Raw genomic sequence first — 16,488 nt, forward strand, 5'->3', positions numbered from 1 at the left:
TTGATTTTCACCACCAGCTGAACACTATTCTGAATGACCCTGGTAGTCCCGTTTTGGAACCCAAGTCCTCAAACTTCCTGTAAGATATAAATGACTTTCACTCTGAGCATATTGATTCATAATATTAATTTCAGACTCCAAGTTGAGGCATTAAAAACATATATCTAAACATGAATTTTCTTTAAAATCTCAGTAAAACTGTTTTTGATAAATTTATTGAAGCTATTTAAAATATATAGTTTCTGCTTTACTTGTAGGAGCTCATCAAACCAAATTGATGGCACTATGGAATACACCTTCCAGGATGGAGATGTTATACAACCAGTCAGCTTCCTATATGAGTTTCGTTTAATGATGGGTATGCATTAAACTTTTTGAAGCCATTCTTCTATTTGCAACTTTTAAATTCAAGAAATCTTCTTTTGCTTAAAATCGTTACAGTCAGTTTGGTCTGATTTGATTTGATTTGATTCGATTTCAGGATCGACTACTACAACATCGCCTCTACTAACAACAAATAGCCCTCCTCTGAGCCCTATAATCCTTGTGTAAGTTTACATTTCCCATTTTAAGAAATATCAATTAGCCATTCAATCATAATAGTTGTTCCAGTTCAGTAAACTGTATTTAACAAACGTGTCGCTCTTTACAGATCTGGTGCAGCAGTGGTGAAAAACAAGCTGCTGTTTAACTCCTCATCTCCAGTTCCCAGTGAAGCTCTGGTCCTCAGTGCTATCAGTACTCTCCGAACTCCAGAGAGTCACAACTAAATGAATCAGTGAAGCTGGTGAATGTTACCTACGAGAGTAAGTTTTATCATATTAAATTGAAAAGCATTTACATTTTTTAGGTGTTAAAAAACAAAAGCTTTAAATGAACATAAATTGACATTTCTATGTCTACAGAAATCTCAGAAACCTCCTATGCCATCATCTTTACATTTAATCTGAGTAATATCAGCATTCCAGAAGACCCAACGCAAATAAACAGAACGTACCAGAAAGTGCAGGGTGTCATTAATAGTGCGGTAAGCATTCATAAATAGCCGAAGAAAAGAGTTTGTGTCCAATATAAAATTTCCTCAATGTTTGATTATTGGTTTGATTTTCACCACCAGCTGAACACTATTCTGAATGACCCTGGTAGTCCCGTTTTGGAACCCAAGTCCTCAAACTTCCTGTAAGATATAAATGACTTTCACTCTGAGCATATTGATTCATAATATTAATTTCAGACTCCAAGTTGAGGCATTAAAAAACATATATCTAAACATGAATTTTCTTTAAAATCTCAGTAAATCTATTTTTGATAAATTTATTGAAGCTATTTAAAATATATAGTTTCTGCTTTACTTGTAGGAGCTCATCAAACCAAATTGATGGCACTATGGAATACACCTTCCAGGATGGAGATGTTATACAACCAGTCAGCTTCCTATATGAGCTTAGTTTATTGATGGGTATGCATTAATCTTTTTGAAGCCATTCTTCTATTTGCAACTTTTAAATTCAAGGAATCTTCTTTTGCTTAAAATCATTACAGTCAGTTTGGTCTTATTTGATTTGATTCGGATTTCAGGATCGACTACTACAACATCGCCTCTACTAACAACAAATAGCCCTCCTCTGAGCCCTATAATCCTTGTGTAAGTAAACATTTCCCATTTTAAGAAATTTCAATTGGCCTTTCAATCATAATAGTTGTTCCAAATCAGTAAACTGTATTTAACAAAAGTGTCGCTCTTTACAGATCTGGTGCAGCAGTGGTGAAAAGCAAGCTGCTGTTTAACTCCTCATCTCCAATCCCCAGTGAAGCTCTGGTCCTCAGTGCTATCAGTACTCTCCGGAACTCCAGAGCGTCACAACTAAATGAATCAGTGAAGCTGGTGAATGTCACCTACGAGAGTAAGTTTTATCATATTAAATTGAAAAGCATTTACATTTTTTAGGTGTTAAAAAACAAAAGCTTTAAATGATTATAAATTGACATTTCTGTGTCAACAGAAATCTCAGAAACCTCCTATACCATCATCTTTACATTTAATCTGAGTAATATCAGCATTCCAGAAGACCCAGCGCTAATAAACAGAACGTACCAGAAAGTGCAGGGTGTCATTAATAGTGTGGTAAGCATTCATAAATAGCCGAAGAAAAGAGTTTGTGTCCAATATAAAATTTCCTCAACGTTTGATTATTGGTTTGATTTTCACCACCAGCTGAACACTATTCTGAATGACCCTGGTAGTCCCGTTTTGGAACCCAAGTCCTCAAACTTCATGTAAGATATAAATGACTTTCACTCTGAGCATATTGATTCATAATATTAATTTCAGACTCCAAGTTGAGGCATTAAAAAACATATATCTAAACATGAATTTTCTTTAAAATCTCAGTAAAACTGTTTTTGATAAATTCATTGAAGCTATTTAAAATATATAGTTCTCTTACGAGAGGTTCTCTCGTATTGCGTAAGGTAGCTTACGCTACGGGAAAGATTCATCTTTTCTGAGATATTGAAGCCAAAAAATTATCCTTAATTTTGTATCCATTGTCAATGCAGTGCAGCAACTGCATACCTTGAGCGGGCTAGCTAGCGAGCTCATTGGTTGCTCTGCGGCAACTGCTGCAGCCTATAGACGAACTTGAGTGAACTTGCGTCCAATGACAGGCACCCGCGCCGTCACTGTATCAAAGCCCGCCAGAATGGGCGTGGCTAGAGTGCATATAAGCGTAAGTTCGTAGGCTGGAACCCTGATTTTCATCTCTTCAGCGAAGCTCTTCTCATCTCTGAACTGCAGAAGCCGCGTCGCCATTCGAGGGGCATCTAGCAAGCGTGGACAGCGCTCGAAGAAGTCGGCCGTCTTCGCCACCTTCAGCCATCCTGCGAGCTACGCCATCCGGCGATGTATCCTTTTTAGAGCAAGATAGTTCCTCAGCGAACTTCACGAAAAGAGCAACGAGCGTCTTTTTTAAGATGCCTCGCACCACCTGCGCCTCATGCCGCGCCCCTCTCAGCGCCGGAGACCGTCACCTCATCTGCGCTCTCTGCCTGGGACTGGAACATGCAGAGCTCGCCCTCGCTGACGGCGGATGTGACCTCTGCGAGGAGCTTCCGATGTTGACCCTGCGGGCTCGACTCGAAGCACTCAAAACCGAAGCCGCCGCGCCGCCTTTCGTTTCGCCGCGCAGAAAGAAGCGGCGCTCCCAAAGGCTGCCGGAACCGGTGTTAGAACTCCACGCCGAGCTCTCTAAAGCGTGGAACGCGCCTCTCTCGGCCAGGAACCGATCCCATGTCTCCACCTCTCTCGCTTCGGTGGATGGCGCCACCGAGAGGGGCTACTCTTCCATCCCCCCGGTCGAGGATTCGGTAGCAGCACACCTTTGCCCGCCCTCTGCGAGATGGCGGTCTAAGCCAGTGCTCCCGTCTAAGGCCTGCAGAACTACTTCCGCCTGTGTTGGCCGCGCCTATGCCGCCGCCGGCCAAGCCGCATCTGCTCTGCATTCCATGGCCGTTTTACAGATCCTCCAAGCGGACCTTCTTCGAGAGTGGGATGAGAAAGGCAGGCACCCAGAGGCTGTTTCAGATCTAAGGAGCACGACGGATCTCACCCTTCGCGCAACCAAAGCTGCAGCTCAAGCCCTAGGGAAGTGCATGGCCGCGCTGACTGTGACCGAGAGACACCTATGGCTAACGCTAGCCGACATGGGAGAAGCTGAACGCTCTGCGTTCCTCAACGTGCCGCTCTCTCCGTCCGGTCTCTTCGGTTCCACGGTGAGTGGCATTGTTGACCGTTTTTCGGAAGTCCAGAAAGCCACCCAAGCCATGAATCTCTTCCTGCCTCGTCGCGCTAGCTCCTCTGCAGGCCGCCCACGTGACCAGCCTCCTGCACGAGCCTCTTCACAGCGCCCAGCTCAGCAAAGCCAGACTTCTCAGCATCGACAGGGCGGCCGCCCTAGAACGCGCTCAGACAGCCGCCGCAGACCGCCGCCCCCCGCTGAAACCTGAGCAACCGAAGTCCTCCTAGCTTTGTTGAGGAAACGACGGCTCAGTCCCGCCACGGCCGGACCACCGTCAAAGCTTCGCCCCCTGTCAGTCCCCTTCTCTCAGGCTACTGCAGTGGTGGATTCAGCAGCCAACAAGCCGGTGATACTGCCCGCTTGCCTGCACTCAAATGCCGTTTTCACGGCGACCCAAAGAAATCTTGTAAAAAGCAAACATGCTTTATGTGTAGAAAATGTGCCCACAATTCAGTGTTCACCCCTACACACAAGCATTACACTTCCCGTGTCCCTATCAGAGCCCACTCACATAAAGCAGGCACAGCCAGCTCGAGTGTTAGAGTCAATAAACGCGCCCACGAATCCGTGCGCGCGCCCCTTCTCTGCCCGCTCTGTCACACGGCCAGCAAACACCTCTCTGTATGTGAGTCCCATGCCCGTGACTATGCTCGCACGTCACTTCACAGATGTGACTCTTTCCCCATTCACCTCAATCGGGAAGTCACTCACAGAACAGCCTGTCCCTGCTGTCTGCGAGCAGTCATGCATAAGCACAGTAAGCGCGCTCACACATTCTGTTCAGCTCGCTGTGTGCGGCAATCAGGGCGACATTCACCCTCTAGCGTCACGCTTCAAAGCGTGGAAAGCTATCCCAGGGATATCCAAATGGGTGTTAAGCACAATAAAACAGGGCTATTTGCTACAGTTTGATCGCCGCCCTCCCCGGTTCAGAGCGCGGCTCGAAACTACTGTGAACACGGAAGCAGCCTGCATGCTTCGTTCAGAAATAGCAAACCTTCGGTGCAAAAGGGCCATAGAGAGAGTGCCACCTTCTCTCAGCGAGTCGGAGTTGGAGCCGTTATTTTCTTGTCCCCAAGAAAGACGGCGGCCTCAGACCAAGTCAAGTCAAGTGGTTTTTATTGTCGTTTCAACCATATACAGTTAGTACAGTACACAGCAAAACGAGACAACGTTCCTCCAGGACCATGGTGCTACATAAAAACAACAAAGGACCAACATAGGACCACATGAGACTACACAACGAAATAAAATACCTATATAAACTACCTATATATACCTATATAAAGTGCACGTGCAAACATGTGCAAAGTACGGGACAGTACAACAAATTACTGACAATGAACAGGACAATAGACAGTGCAGCACCGACCAGTACTCAGTAGTGCAAAAAGATGACAGTTTCTAAAATGTAAACATAACATACTATGAGATAATGTTCTATGCACATAGCAGTTATTGAGGTAGCAGACGTTATAAAGTGACAGTAATTAAAGTGCAACTCAGGACACGTGTGTGTCAAACCAGTCTCTGAGTATTGAGAAGTCTGATGGCTTGGGGAAGAAGCTGTTACACAGTCTGGCCGTGAGGGCCCGAATGCTTCGGTACCTCTTGCCAGACGGGAGGAGGGTAAAGAGTTTGTGTGAGGGGTGTGTGGGGTCGTCCACAATGCTGGTTGCTTTATGGATACAGTGTTTTTTGTAAATGTCTTTGATGGAGGGAAGAGAGACCCCAATGATCTTCTCAGCTGTCCTCACTATCCTCTGCAGGGCTTTGTGGTCCGAAACGGTGCAAGTCCCAAACCAGGCAGTGATGCAGCTGCTCAGGATGCTCTCAATAGTCCCTCTATAGAATGTAGTGAGGATGGGGGTTGGGAGATGTGCTTTCCTCAGCCTTCGAAGAAAGTAGAGACGCTGCTGGGCTTTCTTGGTGATAGAGCTGGTGTTGAGGGACCAGGTGAGGTTCTCCGCCAGGTGAACACCAAGGAATTTGGTGCTCTTGACGATCTCCACAGAGGAGCCGTCGATGTTCAGCGGAGTGTGTTCACCTTGTGCTCTCCTAAAGTCAACAACCATCTCTTTTGTTTTGTCGACATTCAGGGACAGGTTGTTGGCTCTACACCAGTTCGTCAGCCGCTGCACATCCTCTCTGTATGCTGACTCGTTGTTCTTGCTGATGAGACCCACCACGGTCGTGTCATCGGCTGAACTTGATGATGTGATTCGAGCTGTGCATTGCTGCACAGTCGTGAGTCAGCAGAGTGAACAGCAGTGGACTGAGCACACAGCCCTGGGGGCCCCAGTGCTCAGTGTGGTGGTGGTGGAGATGCTGTTCCCGATCCGGACTGACTGAGGTCTCCCAGTCAGGAAGTCCAGGATCCAGTTGCAGAGGGAGGTGTCCAGGCCCAGCAGGTTCAGCTTTCCAATCAGGTGCTGGGGAATGATTGTGTTGAATGCTGAGCTGAAATCTATGAACAGCATTCGAACGTATGAGTCCTTATTGTCTAGGTGGGTGAGGGCCAGATGGAGGGTTGTGGTGATGGCATCGATCCGTTGAACGGTTTGAACGATCACGCAAACTGCAGTGGGTCTAGTGAGGGGGCAGCTGGGTCTTAATCTGCCTCATGACGAGCCTCTCGAAGCACTTCATGATGATGGGTGTAAGTCGCGACGGGACGGTAGTCGTTGAGGCAGGACACTGAAGACTTCTTTGGCATGGGGATGATGGTGGTGGCCTTGAAGCACGTTGGAACAACGGCACTGCTCAGAGAGATGTTGAAGATGTCGGTAAGAACATCTGCTAGCTGGTCTGCACATCCTCTGAGCACTCTGCCAGGAATGTTGTCTGGTCCAGCAGCCTTCCGTGGGTTGACTCTACGTAGAGTTTTCCTCACATCTGCCGTGGTAAGAGCACCTGGTCGTTGGGAGGAGGGGTGGACTTCCTCGCCATCACGTCGTTCTGCACTTCAAACCGAGCGTAGAAGTCGTTCAGCGCATCTGGAAGGGAGGCATCTTTGTCACAGGCAACTGATGTTGTCCTGTAGTTGGTGATGGCCTGGATGCCCTGCCACATCGCCGCGTGTCACCGCTGTCCTGGAAGTGACTGTGGATTCTCTGGGCGTGCGCGCTTTGCCTCTCTGATTGCCCGTGACAGTTTGGCCCTAGCTGTTCTTAGGGCTGCCTTATCGCCTGCTCTGAAGGCGAGTCTCGGGACCTCAGCAGCGTGCGCACCTCCGCAGTCATCCACGGCTTCTGGTTGGAGCGTGTGGTGATGGTCTTGGAGAAAGTGACATCATCAATGCACTTGCTGATGTAGCTGGTCACTGATGCTGTGTATTCCTCCAAGTTGGTAGAATCGCCATATGTTGCAGCCTCCCTGAACATGTGCCAGTCAGTACACTCAAAACAGTCCTGAAGAGCAGAGATGGCTCCTGCTGGCCAGGTTTTCACCTGCTTCTGAAGCGGTTTTGTGCGCCTGACTAGCGGTCTGTATGCTGGAATTAACATAACAGAGATGTGGTCTGAGTAGCCGAGGTGGGGGCGGGGCTCCGCCCGGTACACGCCTGGGATGTTTGTGTAAACAAGATCAAGCGTGTTCAGCCCCTCTCGCTGCAAAGTCCACATACTGATGGAATTTAGGGAGCACTGTCTTGAGATTTGCATGGTTGAAATCTCCGGCACAATAAACAGTCCGGTCGGGGTGAGCGCTCTGCAGTTCAGCTCATAGCCCCATACAGTTCACAGAGCTTCCTTAGCGTTAGCTGGGGAATGTAAACTCGGTTATGCAAACAGTGGTGAATTCCGTGGTAGATAAAAAGGTCTGCATCTAACAGTCACAAGCTCCAACAGCGATGAACAGTAACTAGAGACTAGCATAGAGTTCTTGCACCATTTCGTGTTGATGTAAACACACAAGCCACCACCGCGAGTCTTACCGCAGAGAGCTGTATTTCTGTCGGCACGAAACGAGGCGAGCCCGCTCTAGCTGAATGGCGGCATCCGGAACTCTGTCGCTGAGCCACGCCTCCGTGAAAACAAAGACGCAGCAGTCTCTAAACTCACGCCGCGTAGCCTGCTGGAGTCGGATATAGTCCAGTTTATTGTCCAGGGAGCAAACATTTGAGAGCAGGATAGACGGGAGAGCCGGCCGGCTAGGGTTTGTTTTAGCCTAGCATGGACCCCCGCCCTCTTTCCGCTTCGCTTTCGCGACACCGCTACGACGTCCTCTCCCCCGGCCACCGGCATCAGGCGACGCCAAGGGCTGGAGGCCTGGTCTCCGCAGCAAGCCGAGTACGCGTAGCACCTCCTGCAGGTCATCATGCAGCTTGGTTTTTGCATGAGTCTTATATTTCAGTAGTGTCTGGCGATGGTAGACACGAACACTGGTTGCTCCGATGTCCATGTGTTGCAAAAGTCTGGCTTTTTTAACAAAAATAGCACCATTGTGGATCCGGAGTGGCCGCTGCGTGCTACTGCGCCGCCATCTTGGAATGTGATGATGACCAATATTAGATCTCAGGGTTTTGAACAAGGTGCTCGCAAAAAGACCGTTCAAAATGCTTAAAATCAGGAAACTCCTCGCGCATGTGCGCCAGGGGGACTGGTTTATTTCTCTCGATCTGAAAGATGCCTACTTTCAGATTCAGATAAATCCCCGTCACAGGCCATTCTTGAGATTCGCCTGCGACGGCCAGGTTTATCAATACACCGTCGTTCCGTTCGGCCTGTCTCTAGCACCCCGTACTTTCACGAAGTGCATGGATGCGGCGCTCGCACACCTGCGGAGTCAGGGCTTGCGAATTCTGAACTATTTGGACGATTGGCTGATTTTAGCACAGTCACATACGGAGCTTCTGTCTCACAGGACAGTTCTCCTCAGTCATCTGAACAGTTTGGGTCTTGCAGTCAATTGGACCAAGAGCTCACTACAGCCCAGTCAGGCAATTTCCTTCCTTGGAATAGAACTAGACTCCATGGCGATGACGGCTCGCTTATCTACACAGCTGCGCCGTGTTCAGCTGACTAGCCGCGTCCTTTCAGATGAACAGCCTCACGCCTCTGAAAAAATTTCAGAGAATGCTAGGTTACATGGCCTCAGCCGCAGCAGTACTTCAGCTGGGTTTACTGTGCATGCGCCCGCTTCAGCATTGGCTAAACATCCGTGCGTCTCGCTGGGCTTGGGCCACGGGCCGCCAGCCGATCAGAGTGACTCAGACCTGTATCTCAGCTCTGCAGCCCTGGGCAGTGGCCGAATGGTATCAGCGGGGAGTGACAATGGGAGCTGTATCTCGCCGAAAAATCATCTCGACAGACGCGTCCAACACGGGTTGGGGCGCGGTCTGCGAGGGCTCTCCAGTTTTTGGCCTATGGTCAGTTCAGGAAAAGCTCCTTCACATAAATTGTCTGGAAATGATAGCGCTTGTGCGCTTCCTCCTGGTAATTCAGGGTCACCACGTCCTGGTCTGTTCGGACAACAGATCTGTGGTATCCTATCTAAACCGTCAGGGCGGTGTCAGATCCAGGAACCTCTTCCATCTGACAAAACGCATACTGAGTTGGTCCCAGTGCCACCTGCGCCGCTGAGGGCGACGCGACGTGCCAGGCCACCTGAACGACGGCCCAGACAGACTGTCCAGAGACAATATTTCCCCAGGGGAATGGTCCCTGCATGCTCAAACAGTCCAGAAGTTATGGAGCATATTCGGCAGAGCAGAGATAGACCTCTTTGTGTCAGAAGAGAACTCTCACTGCCCAGTATTTTTCTCGAAGCTGAGGACGCCGCTGGCCCAGGACTGGCCCAACCACCCGCTTTACACCTTCCCTCCCGCCTCGCTATTGCCACAGGTAATGCAGAGGATCAGGAAACGCGTCACTCGGTGCTCCTCATAGCCCCGGCTGGGAGAATCAGACATGGTTCCCGGAGCTTACGCAGCTGTCACTGACAGCCCCGTGGCCCATTCCAGTGAGAGCAGACCTCCTCTCTCAAGCTCGCGGCACGATCTGGCATCCCCACCCAGAGCTGGGCTGCACGCTGGGTGATCAACGACTACCCGTCGCTTTGCCAGGAGTAATAAACACTATCATACATGCTAGAGCCCCTTCCACGAGAAGCCTCTATGCGTCCAAATGGTCTGTTTTTTCAAAATGGTGCACCGACAGAGACCTGGACCCACGGACATGTGGGGTGTCGTCGCTGCTCGTGTTTTTACAAGAGCTGCTGGATAAGGGCAGATCCCCATCCACGCTCAAAGTTTACGTGGCGGCCGTCGCGGCGTTCGCTGAACCCCTGCACGGCCAGTCACTGGGAAAAAACGAGCTGGTCATCCGCTTCCTCAGGGGAGCTAGAAGGATGAACCCTCCGCGCCCCCCATCGGTTCCTATCTGGGATCTTTCCGTAGTTCTTTAAGCTATGAAAGCCCCCCCTTTCGAACCGCTTCAATCCGTGGATTTGAAATACCTTTCACTCAAAACCGTTTTTCTAACTGCTCCGTTAGCAGTTAAACGTGTGGGAGACCTTCACGCGCTGTCTGTCAGCGCTGCGTGTCTTGAGTTTGGACCAAGTGACTCCAGGGTCATTTTAAAGCCTAGACACGGCTATGTCCCCAAGGTGATCGGTACTCCTTTCAGAGCACAACTCTTTTCCCTATCGGCGCTGCCAGCATCCGATAGCGAACGCGACGCCAATCTCCTTTGCCCAGTCAGAGCACTGAGATTGTATACTGCGCGCTCCGCCTCTTTCAGACGCTCTGAGCAGCTTTTCGCTTCGCTCGAGGGCGCACCTAAGGTTTCGCGCCTCGAAACAGACACTGTCTAGATGGATAGTGGACGCTATTGCTGCCGCGTACGCGTCAAAAGACCTGCCATGCCCATTAGGCATTAGGGCTCACTCCACTAGAGGCATGGCCTCCTCGTGGGCATGGTCCAGCGGGATTTCCATTCACGACATATGTGTGGCAGCGGGCTGGGCTTCCCCCTCCACCTTTGTCAGATTTTACAATCTGGAAGTGCCCGCCCTGCAGGCAAAACTACTAGCGGTTTAATACGCTACAGCTCCCCTGGTGAGCTGCACTGACGGACACATTCCACACAGACCGGCACCGCCGCTCTGTCTTTCCCTTCCCACTATGTGCTTATGTATTACACACACACTGGCCCGCACTTTTGCCGGCGAAATATTATTCCCCCACTCACAAGGGCTGCCCCGGGTCCCCCCACCCCCGGGGCTCATGCAGTGGATGCTTGGCGCGCATGGCGTTGACAATGGGTTCCCGTAGCGTAAGCTAGCTTACGCAATACGAGAGAACCTCTCGTAAGAGAACGAATCGGTTACCTAACGTAACCTCGGTTCTCTCTAGAAGAGGGAACGAGTATTGCGTAGCCGGCCGTGCTCGCGCCACGAGCGATTTTCGCTTCATTTAATGAAAACCAGGGTTCCAGCCTATGAACTAAAGCTTATATGCACTCTAGCCACGCCCATTCTGGCGGGCTTAGATACAGTGACGGCGCGGGCGCCTGTCATTGGACGCAAGTTCACTCAAGTTCGTCTATAGGCTGCAGCAGTTGCCGCACAGCAACCAATGAGCTCATTAGCTAGCCCGCTCAAGGTATGCAGTTGCTGCACTGCGTTGACAATGGATACAAAATTAAGGATAATTTTTTGGCTTCAATATCTCACAAAAGATTAATCTTTCCCGTAACGTAAGCTAGCTTACGCAATACTCGTTCCCTCTTCTAGAGAGAACCGAGGTTACGTTAGGTAACCGATTCGTTTCTGCTTTACCTGTAGGAGCTCATCAATCCAAATTGATGGCACTATGGAATACACCTTCCAGGATGGAGATGTTATACAACCAGTCAGCTTCCTATATGAGCTTCGTTTATTGATGGGTATGCATTAAACTTTTTGAAGCCATTCTTATGCTTGCAACTTTTAAAATCAAGTAATCTTCTTTTGCTTAAAATCATTACAGTCAGTTTGGTCTGATTTGAGTTGATTTGGATTTCAGGATCGACTACTACAACATCGCCTCTACTAACAACAAATAGCACTACTCTGAGCCTTATAATCCTTGTGTAAGTTTACATTTCCCATTTTAAGAAATTTCAATTAGCCATTAAATCATAATAGTTGTTCCAAATCAGTAAACTGTGTTTAACAAAAGTGTCGCTCTTTACAGATCTGGTGCAGCAGTGGTGAAAAACAAGCTGCTGTTTAACTCCTCATCTCCAGTTCCCAGTGAAGCTCTGGTCCTCAGTGCTATTAGTACTCTCCGGAACAACAGAGAGTCACAACTAAATGAATCAGTGAAGATGGTGAATGTCACCTACGAGAGTAAGTTTTATCATCTTAAATTGAAAAGCATTTTCATGTTTTATATGTTAAACAGTGATTAATGAAAAGCTTTAAATGAACATAAATTGACATTTCTATGTCTACAGAAATCTCAGAAACCTCCTATACCATCATCTTTACATTTAATCTGAGTAATATCAGCATTCCAGAGGACCCAGCGCTAATAAGCAACATGTACCAGCAAGTGCAAGGTGTCATTAATAAAGCGGTAAGTATTCGCAAATAGCTGAAGAAAAGAGTTTGGGTCCAATAAAACATTTCCTCATCGTTTCATTATTGTTGTGATTTTCACCACCAGCTGAACACTATTCTGAATGACCCTGGTAGTCCCGTTTTGGAACCCAAGTCCTCTAACTTCATGTAAGATGCAAACTGACCTTCATCTCTGAACCATATTTATTCAAAATCTTCTATTCATACTCCATTTTGGGACATAAAAAATAAAAAATTGAAAATATGTATTTAAAATAATTTACATATATATATATATATATATATATATATATATATATATATATATATATATATGAAGTATGATAACAGATTTGTTCTTTGTTTTTACAGTAGGAGCACATTAATCAAGATTGATGGCACTATGGAATACACCTTCCAGGGTGGAGATCTCATACAACCAGTCAGCTTCCTAAATGAGCTTCGTTTACAGACAGGTAAGTACAATAAAACATTACATAACATTTTGCATCATGTCATATTTTAAGTGTCTCACTCCAGAAACAGCAAATATTTCCAAATTATTCTTCTTTCATCTTATTTTTACATTACAGGCCTAACCACTCCGATGATATACACAACTTCCCCACCGACTGTGTAAGACTAATTCATTCATTCTAATTTTGTAAAAGGCAAATGTTTACATTTTCTGTCCCTTCATTCTTCATAATTTCCCTCTTTTGCAGGGTTGGGAAGGCGATTATTTACATTCGCCTCGTGTTCATCACACTGGGTCCCATACCAATTGAGAGTAAAGTTCTAGAGTTGGCAAACTCTCTACTCGACTCACGTCTCAGAACTAAACGATCTGTCTCAGAACAAACCCTGAGTGATCCTGTGAGCTTTGTGAATGTCACCTTTCAGAGTGAGCTTTACTCTTCACTTCGGGCTCTCTATTATAAATATACCACTCACACAGACCACACAACTAATTCTTGTTTTATATACTTTAAAAGGAATTTCTGACAACTCCTACGCTCTAAACTTTGGATTTGAAATCAACAATGTCACAATGACTGAGAAACTTGAACTCAGAAATGACACCTACACAATAATTCAAAACTCTATTAACAAATTGGTGAGTTTGAGATATTGTAATAAAGTGCTCATTTCAACAGCTTGCCCTAATTGTCTTGAATTGAAATTGTTTGATTTTAATCACATTAGACTTAACATTTTAATACTCTATAGTAATCTCTTTATTAATTATAAAATTCTTCAGCTCAACCAGATCGTAAGTTCACCCTCAGCTACTCCGTTTGTGTTCAATCGAGCCAATTTCACGTAAGGGGTGATTCAGTACCTTTTACTTTATTTCAAGTAGAAATATGCAAAGATTTATAAGCGGCATGATAGGATAATTTAAGTTATTTACTTTTTAATTGTATTCTCTACTTAGGGGTAATTCCACAGTGATTGAGGCCAATATACAGTACGTTTTCTCAGACAGTGACATCCAGAATCCCAGCAACTTTCTCCAGCAACTCCTCAAAGTTAATGTTGTTACCACACCCGCACCTACTGTAACGACCAACACTACAGTCCCCAACAACAGTACTAGTGCAGCATGGGTTGTGGCAATAATCGTCCCTTGTGCTATCCTCATTATGCTGATACCTTGCTGGATCCTCCTTTGTGTAAGTATCATGATGACTGACTGTAAATGTGTATTTGTTATGAAGTGAGTAATGACAGCAGGAATGTTTTATCTGCTTTTTAAATGTTGTTTACAATTTTTAACTACAGGTTAACTTGTATAAAGCTCCATTCAGGACATTGACACACACTATCTGTTCTGTTTTTAGTGTTTGCTCTGTGGTTGCTGTGCAGCAGTCAGAAGACGTTGGCACCGAAGACGGTCCTACAGTTTACAGTACACCACTCGAAACAGCCTCTTCTGAAGAATTCATAGATATTCAATGAGAAAAAATAAAATGGGCACCAATCTGCAATGATATGGGTTGATTTTTTTTTTTCTTTATTCATTAATGCCAAAGTTGGATATTAGCAATGTAATCGTTCCTTTATATTATATATATCGTGATGAATTTACTATGTTGATGCTTCTTTTATAAATTGTTTATTTTATTGTGCCTGTGTTGCTGGACATACAAGATCTGCAAACAAAATATGTTTTCAAGCTTTCTCTACTTTATCATGATTTTTAATATACATATTTATTTGGTTTTATAATTATTATTTAGAATAATATACAAATATAATATTCATTTATTTGACACGAAACAAGTCATGAAAGGGACAGTGGCAGAATATATGTTTTTATTTATTAATGTAGTTTATCTATATACTGTGCACCTGTAGCAAATATATGTTCTGCAAGTTACAAACAAAAACTTTTTTTTTAAATAGATGTATTAATATTAAAGAATGTGTTTATGTTATTTTGTTTCTCAATGTAATTTGAAGATGAATAGGCCTTAGAATATTCACATCAAAGCAGTTTGTACTGTAAATCTGACCCCTTGGATCTGACACAGTTACTTTAACTAATGATGAAAACTAAAGATGAGAGAAGTATAGAGTAGGAATTATAAACAACCAAAATGATAAAGGGTGGCATATTAGGTTTCATGGCCAAAAATGTGGGCAAAAGGGTTGGGCTTTTGTAGACTTAAAAATTAAAAGCACAAGATCAGCTATCATTAAAAAAGTCAGGTGAATATATAGTATGACAGGCATTTTATATGCTGTGCTTGTTTTTGTAATTTCATGGGTCTAAGTCTTTGAGAGTATGCGTCACTTTGAATACCCGCTGAGTACATTATACCTAAGACAGCCCTCTTACAACAAAAGTTTCAAACAACCTTTTATAGAATTTACTTTTGTGTATAAGTATATACACTGATCAGCCTCAACATTAAAACCACCTGCCTAATATTGTGTAGGTCCTCCTCGTGCCTCCAAAACAAATGCAGAGATTATTTTCTTCTCACCACAATAATACGGTTATCTGAGTTACAGTAGACTTTGTCAGTTTGAACCAGTCTAGCCATTCTCTGTTGACCTCTTTTATCAACAAGGCATTTCTGTCCACAGAACTGCAGCTAACTGGATGTTTTTTGTTTTTGTCACAATTCTGAATAAATTCTATTGTGCATGAAAATCTCAGGAGATCAGCAGTTACAGAAATGCTCAAACCAGCCCATCTGGGACCAACAGTCATGCCATGGTCAAAATCACTGAGATCACATTCAGAATAAGAATGAGCTTTTTTGCAAAGTATACTTACACTTACAAGGACAATACAACAAGCAATTACAAACAATACAACAAGACAGAAAAATATAGATAGACTAAGCTGTGTATTGCACAATATTATTGCTCAGTGGGGCAGTTTTAACTGTTCTTGAGATGGATAGCCCGAGGGAAAAAAACTGTTCCTGTATCTTTGCCTGCCAGTTCTGGTGCTCAGTGCTCTGTAGTGCCTGCCAGAAAGGCAACAGTTCAAAAAGGTTTTGGGCTGGGTGAGTTGCATCCAGAGTGATTATTCCACCCCTTTTCCTCACTCTGGAAGTATATAGTTCTTAAAGGGAGGGCGAGGGCAACCAATAATCTTCTCAGCAGTCAGAACTGTCCTTTGTAGTCTTCTGATGTCCTATTTCGTAGCTGAACCAAACCAGACAGTTATTGAAGTGCAGAGGACAGACTCAATGACTGCTGAGTAGAACTGTATCAGCAGCACCTGTGGCAGGTTGAACTTCCTCAGCTGGCAAAGGAAGAACAGCCTCTGCTGAACCTTTTTCTCAATAGAGTCAATCTGGGTCTCCTTCTTTAGGTCCTGTGAGATGGTAGTGCCCAGGAACCTTAATGAGTCCACTGCTTCCACGGTGCTGTTTAGAATGGTGAGCGGGGTCAATGTTGGTGTGTTCCTCCTAAAGTCCACTATCATGTCAACTGTTTTGAGCATGTTGAGCTCCAGGATGTTTTGACTGCACCAGTGAGCCAGCCGTTCAACATGCCTTCTGTATACAGAATCATCTTCATCTTGGATGAGGCCGATGACAGTAGTGTCATCTGCAAACTTCAAGAGCTTGACAGAGGTGTCTTTGGTGGTGCAGTAATTGGTATACAGGGAGAAGTGGGGAGA

The 16,488-nt window shown here is 45.7% G+C and overlaps 1 protein-coding gene across 1 annotated transcript in view; it reads left to right on the top strand.

Annotated features, from left to right (window-relative positions):
* Nucleotides 1-16,488, top strand: part of LOC127644113 (uncharacterized) — an 84,378-nt gene that overhangs the window by 3,936 nt on the left and 63,954 nt on the right. Inside the window, 9 exon segments of the mRNA XM_052127135.1 lie at nucleotides 18-79; nucleotides 258-358; nucleotides 482-548; nucleotides 653-744; nucleotides 747-806; nucleotides 906-1,027; nucleotides 1,118-1,179; nucleotides 1,359-1,459; nucleotides 1,579-1,645. Of these exon segments, the coding sequence (XP_051983095.1) occupies nucleotides 18-79; nucleotides 258-358; nucleotides 482-548; nucleotides 653-744; nucleotides 747-806; nucleotides 906-1,027; nucleotides 1,118-1,179; nucleotides 1,359-1,459; nucleotides 1,579-1,645 (734 nt within the window).

Source organism: Xyrauchen texanus, chromosome 5 (genome assembly GCF_025860055.1).
Source record: "Xyrauchen texanus isolate HMW12.3.18 chromosome 5, RBS_HiC_50CHRs, whole genome shotgun sequence".
Lineage (NCBI taxonomy): Eukaryota > Metazoa > Chordata > Actinopteri > Cypriniformes > Catostomidae > Xyrauchen > Xyrauchen texanus.